The following is a 26960-nucleotide window of genomic DNA, read 5'->3' on the forward strand; positions in this document are numbered from 1 at the left end:
TGGGAGAGGCAGCGCCGCGGCCGCACCGCACAGCCCACATCTCCTAAACAAAGATCTGGTTATGCAATCCGCCGCCGCTCTGGCCCCGTGTGACTTGGAGGCAGCGGTTGAAAGCAGCAGATTAGCACCCTGCTGGCCCCGGGCCACTTACTCCTCTAATGCTTCAGTCTGGCTCAATATGACCTGAGCATTATCCAAATCTCAGCGGCGAGGCAACAACGGGCTATTAATAACTCCGTGACTCCTCGACTCATGACACGCTCTTTATTAATAAAGATTAGGGAAGACATTACATTATTGACACGGGGGTTACACAACATCTGGAAGCAACAAAAAGCCCAAAGCAAACAATCTCTCAGTGGGGAAATCAAGTTGTTCCAGGCGGCAGAAGTGGAGCAAACATCTCTAACTTACCTCCTCTCTTCACATCAGCGCTGCGAGATTTCCTGAACCGGGGCGAGGAAGCGATTAGCCGGATACACTGCTGGTGTGTGTGTCTGCAGGATGCAGCGTGAAGCAAAGTGTGTCCGATCCGAGAGGCCGAGGACGCCTCAGTGATCCGGAGTGTGAGCGGGAGCTGGAGGCTGAGAGTGTGTTGAGTGACTCTGGGTGGGGTAGCAGGATCGTCCTGGAGGATTCAGTGTCCCGTCCCTCTCCATTTCAATCCAGCAGGTCGACCAGGAGAATCCTCTCTCTGCTTCCAGCGACAAAGACCGACGGGAGGAAAGGACGCTCGGCACCGACGGGGAAGACGAAAAGTGGAGAGAGCGGCGGCGGGGCAGGAGCGTCGCCCGTCCTCTCCCGAGCCGGACTCCTCCAGCTCTGAGGAAGACTGCCCCGAACAGTCCGCCCCACTCACATGCATGTCTGGGCGAGGAGAGCACTTCATGTGCACGGCGCTAACTCCTTCAGACCACTCCGACTCACGCTGCCCAAAGGCAAAGTGGCAGGCAGGGAGAAGCGAGGAGGGGGCGGGGGGGGGGGGGGGGCTGTATTATACCAGTGTGTGAAGAGCGAGCCTTTCAGTGAATTAATGTACGAATGGAGGAAAGTGTACGCATGTGTGTGTCACTGTGTGCAAGTGAGCATGAAGGAGAGGTGGGAGCCCGTGTGTGTGTGTGTGTGTGTGTGTGTGTGTGTGTGTGTGTGTGTGTGTGTGTGTGTGTGTGTGTGTGTGTGTGAGGGGTAGCGATGCATGAGTGTGAACGCTACAAAGTAGCAGTCTGATCATAACAAGGCCAGCAGAGAAGAGCGTCTCCCGCTCCGACCGCAATCAAACAAACGCACGGCCGACAAACGGAGGAGGAGCTTTCGCTGGTGACCCGTTCCTTCCAGCCAAAGCTTTTGTCTTAATGCCGCCGCGGCTACCTGCGCGGAAACGCCGCTGCCGGCGCTGTTTTTAAGCTTTTAAGGGTCTCGAGCTGGAAGAGTTCAAACCCGGCTTTTATCCGGCGAGGCCATCTGAAATGGTAACAAGCCTCCTTTGTGTGGAGATGTGGTCATACATATTCAGCCCGTAGCTGGTGGGCGAACTTTGACCTCAGAGGTCAGTCTCACAGCTCCATATTCAACACTTCTGCCCATCTGTGAAATACAAATGATTCTCAGGCTTTGAGGGGGAAGACCTTCCTTCTTCCTCCCTCTCTGCCTTAAACAACCTCCTGATTACAGTAACGTCAACCTCCCTCTCTTTCTGGGCTCACTTCGACTTTCAGGATCTGCTGTATGTTTGTCACTCATTTGCTAAACACTGTCAGACTCTGGCAATAATTATGTTTTACTGTCCTCATGTCATAAACCATGAGATGTCAAATATAAGGCCCGTGAGTTAAAACCGGTCTACAAGAGGCTGCAATACGGCCGCCAAACCACCAAGACGAGCTGAGACATCAGTGATGCTGCCATGAAAGCGAGCTACTTCGATGCTCTCAGACTGGCCTCAAAGCCTCGCTGTTTGTAAAAACATCCAGATGTTTTCCACTGAATTTTAGATCAGTAAATAACAGACTGACACATCGAAGATCACAACTGTGATGTTAAAACTCTGAGTCAGTGAGTTAAGAACGCCACACGCCAGTCAAACACAATACTTGATCGAGCGGATGATCCTTTTATTAACTGTGCAGCGGGGAAGTGATTATATTTGCTGTTAGCCCCATTTAGGGTCAAACTGCTTGTCCTGCAATCATGCGTTTAATGCAGGATTTCCAGAAAGATACTGATCATTTCAAATTGAAAGAAAGTACTGTTATTAGGGATTACAAAAAGAAAAATTAAAAAACTACAAACTTTTGCAGAAATGTGTCTATGTCCTAAAAGTTTTGCACTTTTTTGAGTTTATGTTTAGGATTTGTTCATATTATTTGTATTGCATTCTGTTAAAACGGTTAAAACTTCACTTTTATTCCCAGCTTGACCTCTGTAACCTCAGAGTGTGTTTAAATAGGATCCAGTAATTCATTTGGTTTCCTGTGCTTTCGGGCCCACCTGTAGCAGGTGCTGTCGGAGCAGGGGTTGTGCACCCGCACGACGATGAAGACATGCTGGAAGTGCGAGCGGATGGCCTTGGGGGTGAAGGGGTGTGCGCCGGGCTCCTGGAACACAATGGTCACGATGTCGTTCCCGATGTGGCGTTTCCTCAGCAGCTACACGGTGAAGAACGGGACCATTATTTAAAGAAGCGTGACCTTTACATCTGAGAGTGAGCTCATGGTGGGAGCGTTCGGGTATTTTCACTTAATGACAGCGTTCGGAAACACTGAGAAATACTTGAAAATTCAATCCAGGGTGGTAAACTCATATATAAACTCTTTGACTCTTTCTATCTGACTCGGCCCAGGAATAACCGCCCCCCCCCGGTGCTTCTTTACCTGCTGTTTGTTGTTGGGCGTGTAAGGCAGCAGAGTGGACACATGGAACATGATCTCATAGTCCTTGTATGAAGTGTAGAGGGAGTGAGTTCCCGTGGAATCCGCTGCAGGAAAAACAGCAATAGAGTGTAAGGACCCATTGTACAATCACTGCTATTCATCTCTCTCTCTCTCTCTCTCTCTCCCTCTCGTGTGTACTGCTGCTTTTCTGAGCCAGACAGGATGCAATTTCACCGCGGCTCAAACAACAAGACAATAGTGAGCCGTGGATCAATGTCAGCCTGTCAAAAGTGATGCTCATACAGAGAACAATTAATTGTTTGACTCGTGTATCCATGCGTTGGTCTTTGTTATCAGGGAAAAGAGTCTGGGACAGCTTAAAGCAAGAGTTTTCAAAGTGTGGGGGGATTATTTTTCATTTTCCACTATTACAATACATTCACTTCTGAACATTGGTGTTAAAAATAGATTTATCCAACAGTTTATTTTCCTCCGAAACTGCCTGAAAAGGCATATTCCGAGGCCAGGGCTACTCACACTATGAAAACCAACAGTTCAGAACATTCAGAAACGTAAACTATTTCCAATAACAGATCTGTTTGAATCAGTCGCGTTTGTTCATGTGGCAGGTTTATACTGCATAAACATGCTGCTTAATGCACTAAATGACACATATATAGCATATATGCTAAAGAAATATGAGAAATATGACAAAGAAATGTTGATATTAAGGCACAAAAAAATAAATTGGCTGTTTTTCACAAAACACAACACATATAATATAGTCATACTCTATTCGATCTGCAAGTTGCTTGTTACATCGCATCTATCTATTCATTCATTCATATTTTCCTGATGGGCAAGTCTCCAGATTTTGAACAGAAACAACAGGAGAGAAATAATCGGTCCAGTGAAAACAGTCATAAAAGCATGAATAAAGAGCAAAGCACAAAATCTATAAAGTTTTATTATAATAATAGTAGGGGAAATCCAAACCGCCATTCAAGAGCGACGTGTCTACTTTCAGTATTAAAAAGAAAGTCTAAGTAACTTTGCAGATGGATGGCAAATACGACAAAAAACCAATCTGGCACATTACACAAATTTCTTTCCTCCTCATAAGTACAAAGCATATTTATATTTACACCTCTAAGCACAGTGGGCTGCCTATTAGGCTGCATTCATATATAAATAGTTCCAAAATTTAATTAAGACCCTGTTTACACAACACTTCAAGTGAAAACGTTTCAGAAAAGATCTGAACGAGGCCCGTAAACCAAGTATTTTGATTCAGAATTATCTATTTGAATCAATCTAATGATGATGATGGTTATTTTCTACACGGGATGCTTGAAACAGTTTTCAAACATGTGTATCGCACATTCGAGGTCCAAAGCTAATCTTGATTTTCAAAGATTTGACTATTTTTTTCTCCACGATCAAAAGATGTTGGATAGAAATGAGCAAAATACAGTAACTCCAAAGTTCATTATGACTCAGGAAAATCTAAACTGCCATTCAAGAATAAGGTGTGCGAGACTCTGTGTGTGCTTTTACTTTTGGTGTCCAGCTGGGCTCTGTACTTGGTGAATCCTTTCAGGCGAACCTTCTCCCCGAGCAGCTGGAGGAATTCTTCCAGGGCGGGTCCGGCCGTCTCGTTGTTGTACATTTCCTCCTCCGAGCTCTGGCCCGCTCTGCAGTACATCACCCCGACCTTCACCTGAAAGCTCAGCTGGGGACGACACCACAACACAAAGAGGAAAAACAAACCGTAACATTGCTTCAACCGAACGCTCAGAATTAGAAGATCTGTCATTAAAATTCAGCCTTTATGTGGATGATTACCCCTTGTTCATCCAGCTTCATCAGCTGCTCGGTGACTTTGGGCGTGTTGAGCGCCAGTCGGAGGCAGGACAGGTCCAGCTCGGGCAGCAGGTACTCCAGCACCTCCTTGACGGGCAGCCCTCGGCTGGTGCCGTGCTTCGAGGTGGAAGGCACCGCATCCTCCAGGATGGAGCCTCGGAGGGTTGTCAGCTGGAAGGACGGGGAGAGATTACAGTGAGCAGGAATGCACCTCAGGAATCCCGGCTGTGCTTTGAACTTTCTGCCGGAGATGAAACGCGCCGATAACAAAACATGCCTGCACTGTCACCCGGAGAGAAAAGCTGCAGTGGGTCTTAAAGTATTACGAACTTCTCCTCAAAGAGTTTGAAACAACGAGACAACCGTGAGTCAAAGCTGAGGAAGAGGAGGTGGGAGGGCCTGTCGAAGCATTCTGCACACACAGAGTGCGCATTGTGCCGGGCGGTGGGACTGAACTCAATCAGCCGGCTATCAGCAGCTGGAACGGACGCAGGCTTTCTCTCTCCTGCGGGCTTGGGACCGCCACCACAATAGTCCTGTGTTCATTCTGTTTGGAAGGTAAGACATGGGGACGGATGGGAGCTCCAGTCACATACACCTGCCCCCCCCCCCTCAATTCCACAACAAACAGCCTCAGGCAGATGCCTCCAGCCTCTGTCTGGGAATGCCCGTCCATGTAATAAACCCCAAAGCCTCAGGTTTGAGTCCTAATATCCTTAAACAAACAGAAAGATCTGGGGGCCAACGCCGCAACTAAATATGACGGTTTATTTTTACTGGAACAGAGAAGTAAAGTTCTCCACACACTGAGGTTTCAGGTTGTTGACAGGCCTCGGAGGCTCGGGGATGAGTGTACTTCCTGAGGTTTCCTCACACGTCGCTGATACAGGGAGACAGCTGAAGAGCCTCGGGGCTGGTTGCATAATAAGAAATGAGACGTGGGACTGTTTTCTACCTTGAGCTGGTCCTCCTTGTAAAGAGTACTGATGAAGCCATGCACACCTTATTTATTGATCAGTCGCTGACAGGTGAATTTGAATATTACAAAGCGTCTCTAAAACTGCAGCTCTTATGGGGCATTTTTAGATGCCAGTATGAAGAAGTTGCCTTTTCACAGGACGGTGTCATACAGCAGAGGGTGTCATTAAATTGGTTTCATGTTGAGATTGTAGTATTATACTGAAATATTCTAGTCAAAGAGAGCTCTGGTAGTGATATCTGGGATGGGTTGTCTGACCTCGCTGGTTCTGAAGATGAGTCGGTAGTTATATTGCTGCCCATGATCCTTGTCTTCATCCAACTTCTCTCTGCGCAAGCTAACCGCGACTGGACCCAACGCTTCGTCGATCCCAAAGTAGTTCCAGTGCTCTACGAGTGAGAAAAAGAGGCACAATTACAGTAAAATCTGCTCAAGAACATTTCACCTCACTGAAGTTGGAGCAGTTAAAGGCATCTCACCTCTAAGGTAGAAGAACTTCCTGTAGTAGTAAGCGCCCAGATCCACGTGCTCCACGATGTACTGTTTGCCCTTCTCAGTGAGTGTGCTGGCGCCCTCCTTCGGTCCCTCGAGGACCGCGACTCCAGCATTGGTGCAGTGTGTGCTCACGGATGTTTCGTACAAGTTACCCTCCCCGGACAGAGTCCCTGAGCCCCCGCTGCCGAGTCCATGATACCCTGCGCCGCCTGTCCCCAGTCTGCGCCTCCCGATGCCGTCTGAGCCGATCTCATTACGGAAACAGGGGCAGCTCAGCAGCATCTCGTTGCTCTGCTCCTCCCCAGCGTCCAGGCCGGGACTGTCCCTGGAGCTGAGCTCTTCCTGGCTGCCACTGGGCGAGCTGTAAGGCAGACTGTGGGTGGACGATAGGGTGGAGGTAGCTGAAGCTACTGCAGCAGCAGACGCACCTGTGGTGGTGTTTTTCCTCTTTCCTGCCGTGTGCCGCGACTGAATGACGTCGTTGAGGTCAAAAAGCATGCTTTGAACGTCGTAGTGGGAGAAGCCTTTCTGGCACACCCAGGGCTTCAGAGGAGGACCCGCGTCCTCCGTCCGGCTGTCCTCCGCGTCGGAGCCGGCTCTGGGCGAGTCCGACTCGCCTCGCACATTCCTAAGTTTTCGAAATATAGACTCGCCTCCTGTCTCAGATTTGGTGCGTCTCTTTGGAGGCTTGTCTCTGTCCTTAGGCTTAGGATGCTGTCCATCCGGGACGTCCTCCTGAAGGTCGACGATGGACTGCTTGTTCCCGACATTCAGCATGTCCTCCAGTTTCTCTGGGGCGGGGCTACGCTGGTCCACTTTGTCCTCTTGATAACCCTTCAGCATTTCGAAGAAGCTCTCTTCAGACACTCCATGCTGATCTATGGAGGAGGTGCTGCCGTATTCCCGGTGAAGAGGGGACCATTTGGCTCCTGACAACGGCCCCCAGTCATCCCCGCTGTCCCCACTGCCTTCCATCTCCCCGACAGTCATGTCACTGTTGCTGCGCTGACGGACGCGCCTCTGCCGGGGATTTCTGTGTGCGGGACCTTTATAGTCTATTGGCGCCAGGTAGCGGGTGTCGGGGCTGTAGTTGTTAGCCTGCGCCTGGGTTCGACTCTTCAAAGTGTTGTGGATGTTGCGCAGCATTGATGAATCCTGAGGGCTCAGGATCGAGCCTAACTTAATGTGGCTTTTGACAGACGGGTGGACGCTGGGGTTCTCCGGCTCTGCAGGTGACTGCCACAAGGCCCCCGAATGGTCTTTCCTGGGGGGCCAATCTGCCACCCGAGCCCGTACGCCCATCTTAGGCACTCCCGTGCTCACAGTGCCGTGGACGTTGTCGGCGCGCGCCGGCACGGCCCCTCCGTTGACCACGCGGAGATGGCGGGTGTAAAACTCATCGGTGGCGGGGACGGAACCCCCGACGGTGCGCTCCATGGGCGGGCGCTTCAGGCTGGTCATAGCACCGGTGCCAGAGGCTAAAGGCACTCAGCAGGAGGACATGGCTGCCTCGGAGATATGGCGCTGCTCCCTGATGTCATGAGTGAATCTGATTGTCTGGATCAACAAGTGACGAGGAGAGTCCACCTCTTCAGAGCTTCATGCCGCGTCTTTACTGCGGCGGCTCGGCATTTTCTCTCACTCCGAACACAAGCCTGGAAAGGAAAGAGAAATCAGTTAGAACATAAAGAAATATTTTTTTTCGATGGGCTGTTCAAACTTGCAGTTAATTTTAGAATTAACTTTTGAGAAATTCACTTGTTTGAATGGGCGCAGGGCTGCTTTTTGAAGGTGCAATGTAATGAGAATGTGCGTTTTATGTCACTGCATGATATCAAGTGCACAAAAACAGTTATATCAGTGATATTATGGTCTTTTGCAAAGGTCTGAATCTTTTCTAAAGAATCTGTGTAAACCTGTAAGGAGCCTGGAATGTTTTGAAGAGTCCTGGTCATGCTTTTAGAACCAAGGAGGAATTTAAACTCTAAGTCAAGTTTAAATTTTAAGTCTATGTTGAAGCATTCAAGCTTTAAAAAACATCCTACTTTACAGGGAGGGGATCTGGTTTAAGAAGTCTGGGTTTGTTTTTAAGACTTTGGCTCTGGTAGGGCTTCATGGGGGGAGAGTTACAATGACAATATAAACACAAACACTTCAGTAAAAGTTGTTAATGTCTCTGAGATTTGTTCTTTCAAACTTACACACGATGTGATTAGACCATGTGTTTTAGTTTCTCCACATTTTCCATCACTTTTTTTTCCTCAAAAGGATAATAAAGGGTTAAAGAGACTTGAAATAAATGAAACTGAGCTGGAGAGAAAGTCCTAAATTATTATGGTGTTAAAATAAGATCTTTGCATGGGAAAATCAAACAATACTGTTCCACCTTCTCAAAGCACCTCGCACGTAATTATTGTCAACAGCACATTATTCCAGCTGTGTGATTGCAGGCTGTCTACCGACAGGATTTTGGTATCGCCTCTCATATAACAGTGTCGCTTCCAAAGACGTCTGACGAAACATGCAAGTGTTTCCTCTGTGCAGAAAGTCAGAAATACTGCAACGGCGTGCAGAGACCTGCCTGCAGAGCACAACGGGAATGTTTTCATCCTCTCTTATTCTTGACGGCTTTTTTTACGAGCCGGTGAAAAGTTACTGACATGTTCAATTTCAGATAAGGGATCCTGCTTTTGAAAGCAATTTCGGCATAAGCGGCGACGAGAAACGGGGAAATCTAAGCTAAATTAGAAAATGATGTTACCAATGGTTGTCATTTTTTCCACAGAGGAACAAGCGGCATCTTCTAAAGTCCAGAATATGAAAGCATCTGAGGAGATGACTTATTGACAAGTCAATAAAGAGTAGGGAGAACAATCCATGAACTTTAGACCTCTAAATCGGGCGTCTCCTCGCGTGCCAAACATTAGCAATTTGCAGTCATTGAGCACAAATATGCCAAGCCACACATCAAAAAGCAAAGAGGCCCTTTGAAAGTCACTGGAAAAGTGGGTGATGATCCGCCGCCTGACAAATCGGGCCAATTTGGCAGTGAGACACTGGGGGAGATTAAGGCTCGACTCTCTCGGCCCTGCCTGGCTGTGGCTGTGATCACATTAGCGGCCAGCAGTGAGTCCACTGTGACGGGCCGACGGCGCAGCCACCTTCACACACATCAAAACATCAGTTTCAACCCCGAAAGAACACTACCGAGGAGAAAAACCTCTCTCTTAAAAAGTGCAGCATAATTCTTTTCATTGGAGACGTTCATAGTCGCGTGCCAGCAGCATGGAGGCCACAGCGGAGCAGCCAGTTGAGAAAAGGGTCAAATGTTCCCAAGACAACGCCGTTTGTTTGATACATCAACATCAATTTACAAGTCGGCAAAGAGTGCGAGAGTAAAATCTCCGGGCTCTGCGGATGATTCAGCTTTTAAGATGCCTGGGGCACCAGCGTCTCCAGTCAGCCTCACTTCAAAACAGAGAGGAGTGTTTTCTGACAACAAATCTCCAGACCTGCGTGCATTATGCAGCAGAACAGCCTTCTGTCAGCCCAACACAGCTATCCATCCTGCTGGAAGAATTACAGCCATAATTCCCCCTCTATCCCCAGAAAATGTCAAAGCAATGATTTGATTTGGATTCAGAATGCTTTATAATCTAGAACCACAAACAAGTGCTGAAGAAGCTCTTCACATGAGGGGAGTTAAATGTTGCATGAGGAGCTCATTAGTGCATCGACACAAAATTCAACATTCAGACCTGAAATACACCACTGCAGCCTGCATGAGGCAACTTTGTACAATTGTAATTTTCAGTATTATGCATACTTTTATTATACGAAGAGCTGACTAACTTATTTCTAGTCAAGTAGCATTAGCATCAAAGCTATATGGTGCTATATGGTGAATTCAGGAAAACATGATAACACCTGAATGTCCCTTCCCTGGCTTTCTGTTTCTTCTTTTCAGTCTGTAGTTGCATTGTTCCCGATTGGGTAACTGTGTAAATGGTGTATATACACCTGTTTGCCACACACACTACACCACTGTCAAGCCAACACCTTCAGCCACTGTCGACCAAATGATTCCCTTTAAGTCACTCAATACATCAACATGTGAGGAGAACTGTATTGCAAGACTAACCAGAAAACTAATAGATTTAGCTTGATATATCATTATAACACTGTTTTGAAGATGACATCGGACTACTGTTTTGACTCACTTTTCTTAGAAAACATTGTCTGAAAACAAGTCTTTCCTAAAAGGTTCTGATGCCGTTCTTTCGCTTGTCCTCTCTCGCTTGAATTTGGCTGCATGTGGCCCTCCAACGGAATTAGTTTGACACCTCTGACCTAGATGCTGCTGCATTACGTAACCATTGTGGATCATTTGAAATCTTCAGCCAGAGAAAATTCATTCAAGATGAAAGCGTTTCTGCTGTGATCTTCAATCTGTCACACAGGGAGGATTTCCTACCACGCAAAGAAAGGCTGCTTATTCTTCTGGGGCACGGCAGCAGCTTGAGTCTGGGGCAGATTAATAAAAACGTGGTAATTAATTAAGGGGGGAAAAAAAAAGTAATGCATGCCCTACTGACGCCCTCTTTCTCTGACATGAATAAGAGTGAAAATAGGAGAGGAATGTAAGTCGAACAGCTCGTCAAGTTTCCGAGTGTTTGAGTGTCAGTCTCTCACACTGCAGAGAGATTCAACACACATGTGCACACGTCAACACACACACAAACACACAGAGGACAGGCCTTGAATCTCCCCGCTGATGGATGCAGGCAGACAGACTGCTGGATGGCTTCGTGATCTTGTCAGATTAAAAGTAAAGTTAGATCAGAGAGTCTGAGGAAATGCGTGTTTTAGAGAAAGAGAGACAGGAAATAAAATCAAACCTGTTCCAGCCTCTATATCTGTGATTCTCTTTGATGAGTTGGTTGAACATTTACAGACAGATTCAGCCGTTGGGACTGAAGGACTCTGATTTTATGGAACCGGGACTTTGACCTCGGAGCTCATCGAGATCGAAGGAAGTGAATAAAGAGCTGGTGACACCATAACACACCACTCAGAAGCTGTGAGTCACTCTAATTGTACGGATGAGACACGGACGGCGGTAATACGCCTCTGTGAGGACTCAGGTGTGTGTTAATGATAAGTCAGCACACACACACACACCCTCCCCGGATTCAGAGATGGAGGACAGACAACAGTCAGTCAGCAGGATGAATGACTGTGATGAATCGCAGACGTGAACCTTGGCTGCGAGTCTGTCCTGAGTCATCATCAAGACATCACTTAGGCTGCGGGGCCTTGTGAAAAGCCAGGGTCTCCTGGAGGGGACTTTCATTCGGCTTGGCTCGCCGGTGTCCCTGAGAGAAAGGACGACACGCCAGAGTTGAAAGAGCCCCCATCCTGGGTCTCCATGCAGAGAGGGAATGAAGTTTCTCAGCACACTGGGCAAGTGTTTCCAAAGCCGAGACAAAGGCGACGAAGAATTGCCCTACAAGCTTGTAATTACTGCGCGCTTGAATGGGGCTAAGGGGCTGTTTGCCTGACACCATTGGCTTTGAAACAGGCACCCTACCATTTAGTCCATTGGCTCTCCCCGTCTCCTAATCTTCCCCTGCTCTGAGGGCCGACTGAGCTGCTGGGCAGCCGGCACAAAGGTCCCTCTGTCCTGGCTTGGGCAAAACTGGGGCCCCATTCCAGCACAGTGAAGTCTTTGAAAATTGCCTGGCACTAAGGTTGTGTACGCGAGGCCTGCCAGCAAAACCAGATGAATTAAAGGCGTGGGGAGCCGGAGAGATAGAGATGGAGCAAGGACTCAACTAGGATTTGGAAACAAGGAAAACAGAGTTGTCAAATAAACAGGAGAGTAACTGGGAGAATGCATCTGTGGAGAGCAGTGGGAGGGAGATGAAGGGAAAAAAAAAATCAAGAAGAAACGGAGTTGAGTATGTGTGTGTGTGGGGAAGTAACAGGATGAATTAGCTGATGCACTCATCCAACGTCCAAAATGCAATCGTATTTCTGCTGGAGATGTGAAGAGGATAAATGGGGAAGTAAACAGAGCCAGACTTCCACAGACTGTGAGCCTCTGAGGGGGAGAAGCTGCACTGATAGTAAATCCACTGACTGTGGCCAGATGCAGTTTCCTGTCTTGTAGGGAGTGAAGGGGAGTGCAGGGTGAGCCGAGGCCTCGACTCACCCGGCGAGGTGAAGCAAGACCGCGGCCGCCCCGACGCTCGGCAGTAACAACACGTCCCCCGCCACTCCCCTCTATCCATCCGCCTCGCTCGTTTTCACTTTTTCCCCCCGTCTGCCGGCTGCTCCTGTCGGGACGTTTGGCTCAGGACCAGGCACAAACCTGCCCGTCTGATTGAGCAAACCCGACACCTCGAGGGAGGGGAAAAACAGGCGGGCTCGCCGGCGGTGAGCATCATGCAACCGCGAGCGATATCCTGGAACCCTACCAGCTCCGGCGGAGGAAGTGATGAACGTCTGTGTGCAGGAAGAGATGAGAACCGGGGCGTGTTGGGGCAAATACTGGAGAAGAAGTGCAGCACTGACTGTCCAAAAACAACCACAGGCTTTTCTTCTGTTACAGTGACAACTTTGATCTGTGTGATCGTCGATCTGGATGAAGCGTGGACGAAGTGAAAACTGCACTGGTGTCTTGTCCCAGCTGAATGCGCAGGCGACGCAAACGCCACGTGTAGTTGGAGCGCTTCAGAAACCGGTGGCGCTGCATCCGCGCTCATCTGGGCCATTGTTCCCTGCTGCCGATGCACTGCCCTCACCCCGGGCCCCTCGCTATCAATGCAGCACAGTTCAGTGAGTAATGGGCATCGCTAACCACTGGCAAAGTGAATTTCGCTCACGACCGTATACGAGAAGACAGCTCTGGAGCAGCGCCAGAATGTATTCACTGCCATTATCTCCAGCAGGGCGTCCTGGATTCTTCTCCTCTTCTTATCCAGGAAGCACTCCGCCAGGGTTTCACATGGGAGAGGAGGCACGAGCAATGGACACTTGAGACCCTTGACATAGTTTATAGTTAGTGATGGTAAACCCGCTCCTATTTCTAATTATCTGGGTGGGACAAGTTTGACAATGAAGGCTTTTGTCCAACTCCTTAAGGGCCATTTACCTCTTAAAAAAAAAAAGATAATTACACTTCTTACAGCGTAGGTGGTCTCCTTTCCCAGACGGTGGAAGAATGACCACTTCTCACATTCTGTTAGCCGAGGATAAGCTGTCAAAACCAGAAAAACAAGAGTGACTGATCAAAAGAATGCAACGCTGTCCCCGATATGAGCTGATTTGGTGCCTCAGATGGCAAAAAGTTGGGGTTATAAAGAATGGAGAAGAAGCAGTATGCTGCTGCCTGAAGAGGAATGCAAAAAATTCTAATGAGGCGGCTGCATAGCTGGCGAACGGCTGCAGTTTGGGAGTCGGGAGGTTTAAAAGTGGAAGCCTGCCGTAGGCTGCACTCTCCCTCTCCGCCCGCCTCCAACCCCAGGAACTCCATTACAGTCGCATATAGACAGGTACATGCAGAGACAAACACACACACACATGATGGAGTAGCAACCCTGAAAACCCAAACCCTTGCAGATTCCACAGAAATAACTCCAACGCAGCGCAGAGGATTCGGTTGGTTGGTGGAGAACGATCCCCTGTGACCTGGCGGCGGCTTATTGTTTCATCAAAGAGAGCGCTTTCTCTCTTGGCAGTATTTCTGGAAAAGCTGTGTGAAACCAGGAATACTTCCTAGTCTATTTCCACACCTCCCGCCGCAGAAAACAATCAAGGACGTCCAAAAAGAAGTCCCCACAGGAAAGATTCTACTCCTTGATTCAAACTAAATATAAACAGCGGAGTGGATGTAAATAAAGATCTGTCAATGTATTTCTTACCACTGAAGAGAGTCCAGTGTCACTTTTTTATGATTATAAAAGTGGCGCCTTCTCTTCTTACAGATGCTTTCATTTAAATTTTGAAAAGAAATCTTGATAAAAAGTGAACAAATAGAAGAAAACATCAGCTTCACTTCAGCAAAACATGTTTTAATGACCAGATGCAGTGTGAAGTTGAGATTATCCACTAAGCGACAGCGTAAAAGCATAGGCGTCACGGGTGTGATAACTGCAAAGCTCAGAGTAACAAGCAGGTAAAAATCAATCCAGCATTCAACCAAAGACTTCAACCGCCTGATGTGAGGCAGGACAGGGACTTCAGAGTTCATCACTAAGCATGCCAGGCTACCAGGTGACATGGCATGGTTGATGTCCGTGGTGCTTGTGCAGCAGCATGTTTCTGAAAGGCCACGTTTTCCCAGGTTTTTCCACAGAAAAAGAGTCGGAGCCATTTCCAGAAAGTTTTTTACAGTGACTCCCAGCACTGTTGTCACTGAATAGACAACAAAATGCAACACAAGCTTCCTGTTTCCGCTTGCAAACAGGGACTAAATGAGTTACGAGCTGACTGAGTGACATTAATGATGGACGACGACAGCACGGGGGAGGAGTGCTGCAGGCTGTGTTTCAACTCCTGCTTCCAGTATTTGCATAAAGATGAGAACGGCTGAGAGTCTCATTCAAAACGTGCATTCAGGTACAAGCAGTTGCACAAGAGAAGGGTCTGTAAAAGGCGAGATCCTTCAGAAGCAACACTAAAAACTGTTTCAGCAAGTTACATTTGTCTCTTTGTCAATATCTGCTCTCTCTGACTTACAATTTGAAGCGTGCACTTTATTGAAGTGAAAACTGATGAGTGTGTTTAACAAACACACCATGTGCATTGGCAGCAGCAGTAGTTGTACAGCACCTATTGACGGAAGTCCTGAACGATCCCATGTAATTCGAAGTTCACCCGTCAGAACAGTGTGATTTAAAACGGGTCAAATGTGGTGTGGCTTAATTATTGGCTTAATTAACTTTTGTGTGTGTGGATGTGGGTGTGTGTATGTGTGTGCTAAAATAACCGCAGGAATCATTGGTGCATGTTGCCAATAGTTGATAATAAAAGGCCACAGTTCGATCTGTCAGCTATTACAGCAGCAACATGACTTGTGTATTCATGCAGCGAGATGCAATCTGTGCGTATCCCGATTCAACCGTGCGTACACGTATTCGTGTATCTGTAAAGAGATTTGTTAGTGCATGCCTGGATTTGTGAGTACAGAGATCTGCTGATTTTACAGGCAAACTTCTCCACTCTTCTGCAGCAACGGATTCACCCAAACTCCAGGTTTTGTTTGCCCTCAACACAGACTGGCAGGCTCAGCCTTGTCAGGCTGAATAGTTTTTAATCTACACTGTTTCTTTCACTTCACGGCCAGAATAACACTGTAACAATGCTCAGTGAGTTCAGCCATGACTTTACAGGACTTTACAGTCCAGACTCAGACACTGCATTTTTAAAGCACCAGCGGACTGAGAGGTGGAGGAGAGGTCAGAGGTCAATTACAGACATGCACAGCCTTAAATATCCAAAGATAATACACATGTACAAATTAGATTATGCACATACAAATCTAATTATGCGCATTTAAATGTTGGTACAGTTTCGCACAGATACGCTTTATGCACAAACAAATCTCGTTACATGCAACCAAACAGCCAACACACATTATTTCCTCCATCATGTCACCATCGCAGGCTCCAAAAAGTAATACAACAACAAAATGAAATGTGTCGAACTTTAGAAACTACAAGAAAATGCACTGCAATACATCACACCACTTTTTAAAGTACGAGGACTAATCTGTTGCTGCTGGACAATACAAAGTACAGATAACAGTTCTTATTAAATGCAATAAAGATCAATTTATCTCCACACTCAGAGGCTATGCGTTGCTCTTCGCTTGTACGTTGCTGACGGATGACTGGGTCGTATTGTGGGGGTTGAGCCTCTGCTGTTTTCATCTGTATGGAGCCATCAGAAACACATAAAAGAGCCCGTAGTTTTTAATAAACACTGGCTTTGTGTTCGGAGTTATTTCCATTTAATGTCTTCCTGCTGCTGTTACATGATACATAAAAACCATTACACCTGTTAAAACCGCGGTACTTTATGATGTGGAAAGCATTAAATAGAAGTAAAAAGCCGCCTTGCACGGACAGCTTGTTTATTTACGCTCTGCTGGTAAAACGAGTCTGGCCTTGACTTTTGCAACACTTTTTGAGCTTCAAAAAAATGTCGCTTTACTCGAACTATCATGCCTAAACAGTTCCGCTTTGTGCACTGTAGTAAACCAGCCAACCCAATGAGTGTGTGACACACTTCCCAGTGCAGCGCCTTGTTAAATAGGCCCCTGTGGGCTGGAGTGAATATGTGTTTATAGGGTCACTCCATTTCCACAAATTCTGATACAAAAAGTAGTAAAAAGTTGGCGGGAAACATGGTTCCAGCGCAGCAATAGAGCGTGTTTGGGATGAAGCAGCTTCCATCATTTGGGGATTCAAACAGCGCGACGGGAGAGTAGCTGCAGTGTAATTAACAGCGGAGGGGCAGAGTGAACAGTTTGTGTGCTGCCTGTCTATAATTCAGCCTCTCCACGTGCCAGAGGACGGGGGATGGGGGGCACAAACACTCCCAACCCTGCTATTACTTCATTCTCGGATCAGAGGCACTCACGAGCAAAACAGATCCACAGCGTACGCTCGCGCCTCTTATGCATCCCAGCGTTTCAACACGGATCAATGTCACACCAGCTCCATCGCGCAAACGGAGCGGGCCACGCCAATCAAAGAGTTCATCAGATCACCCGGTGGAGGAAGGAGGCCGAGGGGGCTTCCAGTGGTCGCACAGTTCACGCCACAGAACCGTGCCGCGTTAGTCCAGAATCAGGGGGTCGTGTGCTCGGTGCGTAATCTGACCAATACCCGCTAGAAGAAGAGAAAACAGTCGATAATATTCCTGAAAGCTAAAGGCGTGCATCGCACGAACAACAAATCTTTGCTGGAAAACTTCTCACACGGACACGCTGTTCCAATTGGAGAAAAACGGATCGATGCTGGAATGTTATGGAGAGACTAATGATGGTCGAGTCGAAAGGGTGACAGAGCTCTGCGAGAAGTCCTGCCTCACGGCTACACCGTCAGCCACAGCGTTACGGCGACTGACAGATGGGTCAGTGTATAGGGAGGAAACGATACGCACAATATCAGACAGAAAATAAAACACAATGACAGAGATCTGTAATACAACAACCAGCAATGAAGCACTTTCCATTATCTTTTAATCAGAATGAAAATCTAGGCTAATTTGGCTCCATTTACATGACAACACTTCAAGTGTTTTTGGTGTTTCCGTTTCAGAAAGGTTTGAATTTACAACGGAAATGTTTTGAAACCAATGCAGTTAGCACGACGTGCCACAAGTTGACTCTGTTGGTTGTTGTACGCAGAAAGCAATAAACTCAAACACAGACTGGACAGATGACCGAGGTGGATCTCTCCCAGGAGAACAATAACTGGGACTCCTGACAGTCTGGAGGCCACCGTTGTTTTTATTTGCAAGATTTGTGTTCATAAATTCACATTGACAGTTTGACTTTTTATGCTAATACTAATTCACGCGCAGTAAGGAGGCTAGCTTTAATTGGCATATGCCCACCACTATCAATAAAACTGACTTTGTGATTTGATACACGAGTCACCATAATAGCGCTCCATCTTGGTTGTCTGCTACTAACAGCAAAACCTTGAGTCTCATTTCTCTTCTATCAACTTCAATCATCATTTACATATATTAACAGTCAACCATTAACAGACATTCCCCCGACTACCAGATCTGCTCCTGACGATCAACATGACAAAGACAAGGCGGCCGCATTCATGAGCACTGACACGCCGGGTGAATTCTGCATGTGGACAGGGTCAAAGGGAACGCATTAGCATCTTCTGCGTACAGCCGTGCCTGAGCGGCAAGGTCACTCGACGGCAGCCTGACAGATTCTCGCGGCGGAGGCGTCGACGTGACAGATGCCTGCGACGTTTGGAAGTGGTCCACCGGCCCGTCCTCTCACATCCTCCGCCTGATTACACAGGTAGCAAACAAACCGGAGCCTGGAGGGACGCGACTGCAGAATCCTGATTAAACCACAACAGAGTCCAACAACACTTTTATCTATTACAGCCTCCGAATCTGAGCATGTGCTCATGTTACGGCAGCGCCGTTTGTCGCTGGAACACAGATGCGTTAAGTGAACGCTCAGATCAAACGTCATTAAAGAGGAAACAGATACCTCTCAAAGAACATGAAACCCTGCAACTCGCTGAAAATGCATTTTAAAAATGAAGCGCCGTGAAAATGACAGGCAGGCTTTGTTCTTCGTCTTCACGGGGCCGACCTGGGGCATGCTGGGGCAAAGTGACGTTCTGGAAAAAGGAGCAGATGTGACGCTTTGATTAAGGAGTTTGTGACCCCGCTGAGCAAACAAGAGAAAGGCGAGCTGCAGCCGCAGCACTGACCGCACGCTACTTAAAAGGTCCACCGGGTGTATAATCAAATCTATCATAAGTTGCTCTCCACATCCTCTGGAGTTCATTTTCACTGGACAAACCGGCCTTTCAATCGATCAGCAGCTGCTCGGCCCCATGAGCGTATCTCTGCAGCGATCGAGCTGAGGGCGCATCAGCTCTTTAAGCCGCACGCAAATGGATTGGCGGATGTATGGCGGCTGTATGGATTCCCCACAGGCCGCCATGTGACAGGGGAGCGGGAGAGGGCTGCTAGGAAACAACCCGGTCCTCAGCCGGGAGAGAGAAAAACGCTCCGGAGTCAAGGTGAACGCTCTCTCTGCTGCCGCCGCACATTAACTGTGCACGCAAAACGTGCACTATTTGGTAATTAGCCTTTTTAATTTAGCAGGAGGGGGAAAGTGAGGTTTGGATTTTTTTTTTTTTTTTTTTTGCCAGGCAAGCAGTTTAATACGGGAGCACAATAGGCTGCAGTGCCGGGGACAGAGAGATCCAGAGAGGAATAGAAGGGGAAAAAAAGAGGAAGGCCTTCTTATTATCAGGTTCACAGGAACAAAAAAAAAAACCTCAGGGGATTCTCTGCCACAGGAGCAGCCGGTGTTGTCCTCCACAGCCTCGTTTCCAAGCCGAGGACTCGACACAGAGCTCAGGTGTGCCTCAGTAATCAACACAGTCCCGCTGAGATGACGGGGAAGTTTTTAAAGTGTCACAAAGTTGAGACCCGTTTCCAGCCATTGATTTTGGCACGTGTCCAGTGCAAAGCGGAGTGCACTTCCAGTTCAATTATAAACAGTCAAGCCTGCAGAGTTAATCAATTCATACAGTCATCCGGACTACGATAAGTCAGCTAGTGTTGCATAACAGTGGTGCCCTGCTAAATCGCAGCGTGCCAGGAATGCATAGCCTGCATAGCATGCTGCTGCTGCTGCACCGCCTTTACTGGCACACATCAGGCAGACCCTGCAAATGTGGTTAGCTGTGTACGCAAGCCAGATCCATGTAAACCATCTGTGCACTTCTGGCAGTGTGATTTCTTTTTTTTTTTTTTTTTTTTGAGTTGAGACCATATCAGACCATATAAAACAGTTTCCATGTAGCTGCTCTGTTTCAGAGTTGCTTTCCGGGCAGAGACTGATCCCACAATTAAAATCTCCACAGCTGGAAAAACTCAGTTGCACAAGAGAGAAAAGCTCAATCTGAGTGGAGCAGTTAGCTGCGTGTGTCAGGGAAATCTTAAAAATTGTACATTTAAGGTATAAAGTACACTTCTGCTGCTCGACAATTCAAGACAGGGCGGCACATTTTCAAGCTAGCCTGTAACCATCCATTCATCTTAATTCATCTTCAGCCTTCAAGCGCATTTTAGTTCAGGGGCCATTAACAGCCCCATTGCATCTTGAGAAAGCCAGACTATTGAAATAGTGGCATAATTATCTTTACATTTAAAATTTAAAGTTTGTCTTTGCTGTGGTGCAGAGTGTACAAGATGAAGATGTCTATATTTCCACAAATTGAAATGATGACTACTGAAAATGACTACGGCTTCAACCTAAAATAAATTTTAATGATGCAAAATAAAGTGGAATGCCCAAAAAACATCTCCTATAGCTGTTGCAATATGCATGCTTTTACAAACTCACCCTGACAGCGGGGCTTTGAAGCTAGTTTGACAGCAAACGAGACGACCGGTGTCTAATTTATCAGCTCAGAATTTAGTGTTGTGTCTGCTACTTTTAAGAAATTTTGTTTAAAAAGGATCGATGTGTTTTACCCTATGCTTGGTGGTTTGGCTGACCAGGTTGGGGCATCTTGCAGGCCGGTTTTTTACCCACGGGCCTTATGTTTGAACCCCTGTCTATATATATATCCAATACCTTCAGCTAAAAGGAGCAACCACCCTGGAAAATGCCAACTGCTTTCAGGCAGCTATAGTGACTTTCTTTTAAATAAATATAACCAAAAATGAGTTTCCATACATGTTTTGGTGTTTGTGCCAAAATGTCAAAGATGTTTTCACTTATCTGCTTTCCAGTTTTAATATCAGTGCCTTCAAAATGAGGCAAAAGATGAGACACAATATAGAAAAAACCAATAACTTCCTTCTAATCAGCATTCAATTCAAGTATGAGAAGCATGTAAGCAAAGGCAGAGAGCACAGCAGCTCTCCTCCCCTCCAGCTCTAAGAGTAATAATGACTTCTGCGGTGAGGCCGGGCATATCAACGGCTCTGGGTGTAAAGTGTCACAAGTAGCCTGTTATTGCAATCATTGGTGTGGAGGACAGTAATCCGTGGCTGTAAGGCTGCAGATGGAGTCATCACACGGCTACTAATCAAACATCCATGTCATTGCCGTGCTCACATTTCTCATGTTTTTCCATCGCCGGCATGACAGAGGGGATCAAACCAGGCCTTAAAGCACGGCGATCGCTTGACCGTGAGCCGCACGTGTCTGGCTGGAGTCCAAACGGAAGACAGGACAGAAAAACGAAGAAGGAATGGGAGGAAAAAAGGACATTAGTCCAAGTTTGTTGATGAATGTGGTTGAGAAAGCCGAGTCTCCATCACCTCTTCTGCATCCTGTCACTTTATTCAACAGCATTTAAGAAACACAAGTAGGAATCTGTGTTTAGATTCCACTTTATAATGTTACTGTCAAACATGCGGCCGTCTGCCTGGAGAGACCAACACGAACAAGACGTGAGCCGATGTGAGCCGTGACCTCGACGCTCAGCATAAATAACCTGAAATACGACTCAGTCGTGTAAAGGTCGTGAAACCTTCGGCGTGGAGAGCATCGATCACACATCCACACGCCCACTTTTTCATTAGCAAGGCACAGATTTGTATGTGAGTGACAAAGTGCGTATGTGTGTGTGCATAATCTAATTTTGAATTCGGATTGCCCTTCGACCTCAGCTTGGATTTCCAGCGTCACTCTTCTCAGTCTGCAGCTTTACGGCTTTTATGCCATTTACACGACAACGTTTTCAAGTCAACATTAAACACTTTCACTGCATTTTGGAGCCCCAGACATTAACATTGCATCTGATATCGTGAAGCTGAAGGTTTGTGTAAGCACACCCAAACCAATCATTAGACTACACACACACACACACACACATCTAATTAAACATGAAAAGATTCTGTCACACTAATCAAAGTGACACACTTACAGATCTCATTATAGAAACACAAATTTCATTTCACAACACACACACTCACGTCATTTTGATATTATAATAGCCCCACATCATCAGTTTCTGCAGCGAGGCGACGCTGGGTATCCAGGAATACATCAATGAAATACACAGGAAACAGGCAGCAGGAGAGGAAAGGCTGGGAAAGCAGCCATGTTTGTTATTAACCGGCTCTATCTGCCCTTTGCACCTGGAGCGACAGGGAAAAAAAAAAAAAGAAAGGCTAGTTTGTCACTGTTGCACCCTGTTTGCTACAATATAAATGCAGTCTGTGTAGAATAGTGAGAGATGCTGGAATGCTTGAAAAGTGGGTAAAATGTAGACTTGGCTCAGGCCACCTGAGACTGCTGTTTGTTTAAAAAGTCATCTGAAGCTTGAGAAAGAAGCACTCCGGTCCGCAGCGCTCCCACACTGAGAGCGGAGCAGGAACTTGCAGGGTGGAAATGGACTCCCGGGATCCGACGCAAAGGATGTGGAATCTAGGAGCGACTTGTGGAGGGAATTTCTGGGAGTTTTTTTAGCAAAAGAAAACAAAAGCACAAACACAAATAACAGCAACTTTACAGTCTGTGTTTCCAGAGCGGTGTGTGTGTGTGTGTGTGTGTGTAAGAAGAGGGGGAGAAAACGAAAACCCTCGGGCAGCGTACGCTCGTGCCAGAATTCCAGTTTTACTGCACAGGACACTGTAAATAGCAGCTCCTGAATGGAATAGAGAGAGCTGTAAGCACGGGGAGGAATGAGGAAAAGCCGAACAGACCTGTCTATGCATTGAGATCTGTGCAGAGATCAGCCGTGGCCAAGCCCTCACGCATTCCTGCCTGCTTCTCGGATTTCTGTCCACAGGAGGGGACAAATGCAAGAAAAGAAAAACTGAGCCTTCTTTTTTTTTTTTGGTGTATGTGGAATTATTTTCCAAACGCTGCCCACACAGGCTGCGCATGAGCCGCACGGGGCCTGCAACTCCGCTTGATGTTTTGATTCTTCTTGGAGCAGAGTTGTGTGTAATCCATTCCAGAGTGTGTGTATTTGTGTGTGTGTGTGTGTGTGTGTGTGTGTGTGTGTGTGTGTGTGTGTGTGTGTGTGTGTGGGGCCAGAGACAGTGTTGCAACTGGCAGACATGTCGAGACAATACCACGCACGTCACTGCTGTGTGGCAGCGAAGATAGCCTGCAGCAACACATCATCATCATCATCAACATCCCAATCCCATCTTGTTTTTTTTTTCCCTTCTTCTCTCACTTTCATTTTTCTTCCACAAAGTGGTTGTTTGACTTTTATTTTTTCTAGTCCGCGTCTTATTCCTCCTTCTCCAGTCCAAGTCAAACTATTTTCAGCATGTGCGAGGCCCGATTGGAGCGGAGAAGGGGAATTACGCAGCGTCTGATCTCGACATGACTGTGGCTTTTGGTCTGGGGTTTTGGGGCTGTGGAAGCGGGATGGCAGAAAACCCAGTCACGCAGAGGTCGCCTTAGTTCACGGACACAGAGTACCAGGCCCGACGGGCAGCACCTGCGAGTTCCTAAAGAGGGTCTCCCGCACGGATAATTACAGCGTCGGTGTTACGGAGGTCGAAACTCCCCACGCTTTGGCAGGTGGGGTGAAGAGGAGGGGAATTTTCCTTTGTCCGCACTGATTTGCGCTGTGACAGAGCACTGAAAGGGGGATTACATCACCTCCATTGTGGCTCTGGAGCCCCGCGCTTCCCTCTATCTGTTGTTTTACAGTGGACTCGTCAGATTCAGACAAAGACGGAGCATTCCAACAGATTACCGAGCAGGAAACGTACAGCCACAGTCACACCTCAAAACACCCCTCATCCACCGGCGGAAAAATAAAAAACATTATCATCAAGTTCTGCGTATGAGTGACTAATATCAGCCAGACGCATCAGTCATGTTATAACTAATGGAGCTTCCTCTTTTTCTTTAGGTAAGGCTGTTCTGAGACGCGTCGTCAGAAGTCAGGGATGAGTGAGTCATCTTGGCGTGTTGGTGAGTTCTCGTTCGTGATGAAACGAGACTCCCAGCTGACGCTGGCCGGGCGAGCGCACCAGATCACGGACAGCCGCGTTTCAAGGTTTGTTTGGATTGCAGTTCGGTCTGTTGAGTCTGACGTGGAAGTGAAAAGGTGGTGTTGTAGTCAAGATCACCTAAGCCGAGACAGCCGAGACCAAGACGGCTCTTAAGTACTGCAACACAGGAGAAAGGCGGCAGAGGAGCTACATACTATTAAGAGCTGTGGCCACACTTGAGAAATCTGAGATATTTTTAAAACTTGGAATTAGAAGTAGTAAAATATAACAAAACAACTTAAGCATTGATATTACTACACTGTTCAATTGAATGAAAGCAGTGTCAAGTTCTTATGTTCACTCGAAAGTGCTAACCCAAGAACAGCTTTATTGGAAATGTCCATAATGTTTCTTGACAGGCAACCATGAAACTTGTTTTTTTCCAGCTGCCTCTTTCCTTGGCCTTCCAACTTCGGACATCACTTCCTCGGAATAAACAGGTCTTTAGCGTTCCAGGTCAAGAAAGCAGTAGAGACATATTCGAAGACAGTGTAGCTTCACAACTGTATAACCGCTGTGTGTATGAGTCACTCAAACTGCCTAAAATCAATAAAACACCATTTATACTCGCATGTCAGACTGCTCACAGCCATGTTGAAACCTAAACTCGGTGGACTCGCACGGCGAGTGTTGCTTAAAAATTTGGTGCATCCAGTCCAATCTAATCCAGGCATGCTAGCATGTTAGTTATGACAGTATGTAGAACTTCTCCTATAGTGTCAACGACTTCTTCTTGCAGCTCTGCTGTTGCATTTATAAATAGTTTCTGTGAATAAAAGGACATTTTCATCTACACTAAAAAAGAGCTGCACAACATCAGCGTTATTGGAAAGGTTCATACTGTTTGATGACTTTCGCCTGGAACTTTAAACCTCCAAGAAAATGCTGTCTTGCTACTTCCAGTTAAAAGGGAATTCCCAATTTAGGCCCTGTTTACGTAATACAAATTCAAGTGAAAACATTACCGTACATTGTTGGCATGTATGGCATGTTCAACAACGTTAAGTCTTTGAAATGCACTGACGTCTGCCTCCGTGTAAACACTACGATCGTAGTGAATATTTCTTCTGCACACACACAGGTAGGTCGACAAGACAGAAAGTGGAGGAGTCCGGAGTGTTTGTGTCGCTCAGTCTTTTAACGTTAACAGCTTTTACGAACATTTACCACACCGTCATCTGCATAGGTGGAGATAAATGCCTTACATGCAGCATAAACTGAGTGGGTCAATACGATGAAGATAGACAGTTAAAAAGAGCTTGAATGTTTATCGTTATGTGAACAGAGGTGATTAAGTTACAAAAAAAAAAACAAAAAAACACACACACACACAGCTCCAACTAGTGGCCTGGCATTAAACACTGTTTTCTGCCATCGAGAGTTGAAACTTTTCTGAAGCAAAGCAAAAAAAAATGGCACTGTTTCCAGTCGATTGTTCTCTGGAGGAAAAAAAAAAAAAAAGATGCAACACAAGCAGTATGTACAAGTCATGGAAAGATTTGCAAAACAACTTCTGAACACTATTTATGCTAACATGTCACACTGTGGGCAGCCATGTTGGAAACTCAACCAAAACCTGTCAAATCTGCACCGTATTTACCACACTGTCATGCTGGAACTGGAAGTCGGGGTACGCTTGTGAAGGTAACGAAGACAGAGTCCCACCATGATGAGTGGACTGAACTCTCAGCGTTGAACCGCAGCATGAATAAATAATGAGGATCCCATTATTCATTACATAATGCAAACAGTTAATTCAAACATCTTCTGATGGCCACTTAGCATAACTGCAGGCCGCACATTCCAGAGTGGCAAATTAAAAAGCAGCACAAAGCTCCTCTTGTTGTTGCCTTTTATCTTTGCTGGAGCTATTCCCCTCGAGCCAATGCACAAGAGACAAAAGAAACATAAGCTCAACTTAGCAACAGGAAGCATCCTTTTGTGAATGTGGGTGCACTTTGGAAAGACTGTACTACAAATGACGAACGTAAGCAATTGTTGTGTGAGAGATGATGCAAAAGGTGAAAATAGAAACACTGTCCCACAGTAATAAAAGAGGGGAAGGGATACAAACGGTAACAGGAAATACAGGTTGTTTTGTTTTTCCTTCAAGGAACTCAGTTTGCTTGGAAGTCTCTTCTGACAGGTGGATCGGGAAAATCTCATCAACAAATGTTATATGAGGCCAACCCTGCTTTGGTTTTAGTCTAAGAAGTAAAAAAAAAAAAAATGGCAATGGAGCTGTGTGATCATTCATGCCCGCTACCTCAGGTCAGCTAAGCCCATCAGGAATTTTAAAAATCCTTGATCCTGGCCCAAAGCTCAACTCCAACACTTCCCTGTTTTTCACCTGACTCATGCAAACTTATCCAACAGTTCGTGTAACAAACCCTGGGATTTATCAGCACTGAGGTTCAGAGGTGGAAACGGGGATGGGAATTTGCATGAGAGTACATCTACTGTTACGATGCTGAAATTCTACCCAAATACAAGTAAAAGTATTATTTATAAAGCCCAGTGAAAATAATCTTAAAAACTACTAAATTTATCCACCAACAAAGCGCATTTCTCACTTCACAGCCCTGCAACTGCTGATGTATTTGGGCATTTTATGCTGCCAACACTGCACTTGTCCCCTCTCTCAGATCAGTCAATGTGACCACAGTGGATACAGTTTGGATTACTCACTATGGATTACAGATATTTAAAGTGTGTGTGGAGGGGCACAAGAGCGCTTCCGGCCTGCAGCCAAGACTCAGGTGGGTCAGGGGAATGCTTTTTCCCCAGCAGGAATCATGATGACAAGTAATAACTGGAGGGTAAAACTATCTATGCATACATTTTCTATACTGCTTTTATCCAGTTTAGGCTTGATGGGTGTTGGATTTGATCTAACAAAGAGTGAAGGACAGGTCCATCAATTGCAGGTTTTGGGACCACAAGAGGAAATGACAGAAATCTTGAGAAAACCTGTGTATAAACTCGGAGAT

The 26960-nt window shown here is 46.6% G+C and overlaps 1 protein-coding gene across 1 annotated transcript in view; it reads right to left on the reverse strand.

The window, feature by feature from the left end:
• LOC115406350 (signal-induced proliferation-associated 1-like protein 1) overlaps positions 1–26960 on the reverse strand; it is a 39331-nt gene that overhangs the window by 10765 nt on the left and 1606 nt on the right. Inside the window, exons 2-7 of the mRNA XM_030116319.1 lie at positions 6192–7862; positions 5971–6101; positions 4716–4904; positions 4428–4602; positions 2871–2974; positions 2488–2645 (exon numbers count right to left, since the gene is read on the reverse strand). Of these exons, the coding sequence (XP_029972179.1) occupies positions 2488–2645; positions 2871–2974; positions 4428–4602; positions 4716–4904; positions 5971–6101; positions 6192–7668 (2234 nt within the window). The 5' untranslated portion in view covers positions 7669–7862. The remainder of the gene's footprint in view (positions 1–2487; positions 2646–2870; positions 2975–4427; positions 4603–4715; positions 4905–5970; positions 6102–6191; positions 7863–26960) is intronic.

This window comes from Salarias fasciatus, chromosome 19 (assembly GCF_902148845.1).
Source record: "Salarias fasciatus chromosome 19, fSalaFa1.1, whole genome shotgun sequence".
NCBI lineage: Eukaryota > Metazoa > Chordata > Actinopteri > Blenniiformes > Blenniidae > Salarias > Salarias fasciatus.